The 2,500-nt window shown below is 42.9% G+C and overlaps 1 protein-coding gene across 7 annotated transcripts in view; it reads left to right on the top strand.

The window, feature by feature from the left end:
• Positions 1–2,500, top strand: part of stard3 (StAR-related lipid transfer (START) domain containing 3) — a 22,107-nt gene that overhangs the window by 6,814 nt on the left and 12,793 nt on the right. For all 7 annotated transcript variants that reach the window (XM_053228357.1, XM_053228362.1, XM_053228361.1 and 4 more), the window contains exons 3-7: positions 531–674; positions 813–890; positions 1,833–1,910; positions 2,046–2,099; positions 2,411–2,500. The exon at positions 2,411–2,500 is cut by the window's right edge and continues 28 nt beyond it. In XM_053228357.1, the coding sequence (XP_053084332.1) occupies positions 531–674; positions 813–890; positions 1,833–1,910; positions 2,046–2,099; positions 2,411–2,500 (444 nt within the window). The remainder of the gene's footprint in view (positions 1–530; positions 675–812; positions 891–1,832; positions 1,911–2,045; positions 2,100–2,410) is intronic.

The following is a 2,500-nucleotide window of genomic DNA, read 5'->3' as shown; positions in this document are numbered from 1 at the left end:
TCACCACCATCATTATCACCACCATCACCACCACCATCATCTTCATCATCACCACCACCATTATCACCATCACCATTATCACCACCACCATCACTATCATCACCACCACCATCATCACCATTATTACCACCACCACCATTATCACCACCATCACCATCATCACCATCACCACCACCATCACCACCATCACCACCACCATCACTATCACCATCATCACCATCACCACTACCATCACCATCACCACCATCATCATCATCACCATCATCACCACCACCACCATTATCACCACCACCATCATCACCACCATCACCACCATCACCTTTACTGAATAAATATTTTTATCCCTTGAATAAAAACAAGTGATTAGTTTTTTAAAACAACACAGCTCCACAGATTAGTTGCCATTTTGTTAAAGCTAAATATCCTGATACATATTGTGTGTTGTAACACTGCTAATCCATAAACACACATATACTGTGTGTATAACTGTGTGTGTGTGTGTGTGTGTGTGTGTGTGTGTATCGGAGCAGGCGTCTCTGTCAGCACACTCGAGTCATTACCTCCCTCTGCCCCCTACTGAGAGGAGAAGCATCTCAGACGTCCGCCGCACCTTCTGCCTCTTCGTGACCTTTGACCTCCTCTTCGTCTCTCTGCTCTGGATCATCGAGCTGAATGTTAGTAAAAGTCTTATAACAATGTAATAACAGTTTAGCTCTAATACTATTTCATGTTTATACAGATCTATATCGTCACACATGTTTAGCATGTTAACAAACTGTAAATCTGTGTGTGTGTGTGTGTGTGTGTGTTAGATTAATAAGAGTATCTGGCTGAATCTGGAGAAGGAAGTCGTTCGCTACGATTTCAGATCCTCCTTCTTTGATATCCTTGTAAGTAGATTTATAGAAAAGTTATAAACCTTCTATCTTTTTATATATTTTTTTGTGTTTTAATAAATAAAACATGAAAGTTAGAAGTGTTTTTCAGAACTTATCTAGCTCTGATAACGCTGTAGTTCGCACACTGAGCTCTGGGAATCCCCAAGAATGATTTATTTATATTTATACACATGTTGTGTAGGATCTGTGAAATTTACCATCAGGGTTACGAGTTATCGCTCAAAATTACACCGAAAGTCATCGTTTTCCCCCAAGAGAAACAACAGATGAGTCAATCAGCATGTCCGTCTGGAATGATTGACAGTTTCCTAGGTGATTTGATCTCTCTGATGGTAACTAATCCCCTTGAAGCTCCGCCCCCTTCCCTTCCCCTCCTCTCTCATTAGTAATCTCTCGCCTCCACTTGATGTTCCTGAATGTGAAAGATGTGCTGACGTGGCGTCTTCACTTTCTCTCACGCTAAACGTTTCTGAGTTCTTTCATGTGAAATAAAATCTATCAGTGTGTGTGTTCCACTTAGCCAACATCACACACACACACACACACACAGCTAACACCAGTTACGGAGATTTATTAGAGATGGAGCCCTAATCATTTTCAGCCTAAAATGCTCAAAAAGTCCTGAAGAGAAAAGAGGCAGAGAGTTTTGGCTGGAGACAGACTGAACGGGGCGGCAGCGAAGCGTCTGAGTCAGCACAGTAACGTTAACGCTGATGACAATCCGAGCGTGATTACAGCGTTTGCTCTAGAGATGAACGGAGAAAATGTCGGCCGCGTGGAAACGTTGCACGACTGTTATGAAGGACGTGAGAAAAGTGAATTGTGAAAGGACAATATCGTAAATGTATTGTGTGTTTACTGTTTTTACCTCACCCTCATTTCCATTCTTTGTGATCACGCACGTGTGTGTGTGTGTGTGTGTGTGTGTTTCAGCTGTTGGCGGTCTTCAGGTTTTTGTGTTTACAGATTGCTTACGCTGCTTTCAAACTGAGACATTGGTGGGTCATTGCGGTAAGAGACACACACACACACACACACACACACACACACACACACACACACACACACACACACATACAAATAATATGTACCAGTAATAGTGCACTTGTGTTGATGTTGTTTCTCTTTCTCTCTCTCTCTCTGTAGATCACGACTCTGGTGACGAGCGCCTTTCTTATTGTCAAAGTCATCATTTCTGATGTGAGTGTTGACTCTGTGTGTGTGTGTGTGTGTGTGTGTGTGTGTGCGCGCGCTTTTTTAAACATTCAGTAGCAGTCATGTGTTATAACTAGTTACACAATAAGCCGTAATATTGATCATGCATTCTTAATGATTGACTTACTGCAACCCAGACTCTCTATCTCTCTCTCTCTCTCTCTCTCTCTGTCCCTCTCTGTCTATGTCTCCCTTTCTCTCTCTCTCTCTCTCTCTCTCTCTCTCTCTCTCTGTCTATCGGTCTGTCTCTCTCTCTCTCTCTCTCTCTCTCTCTCTCTCTCTCTCTGTCTCTGTAGTTACTGACAGAGAATGTGTTCGGTTATGTTCTCCCTATCGCCTCGTTCGTCGTGGCCTGGCTGGAAACCTGGTTCCTCGACTTCAAGGTG

This window comes from Pangasianodon hypophthalmus, chromosome 23 (assembly GCF_027358585.1).
Source record: "Pangasianodon hypophthalmus isolate fPanHyp1 chromosome 23, fPanHyp1.pri, whole genome shotgun sequence".
Lineage (NCBI taxonomy): Eukaryota > Metazoa > Chordata > Actinopteri > Siluriformes > Pangasiidae > Pangasianodon > Pangasianodon hypophthalmus.
This window is presented reverse-complemented; position numbering and strand designations above follow the sequence as displayed.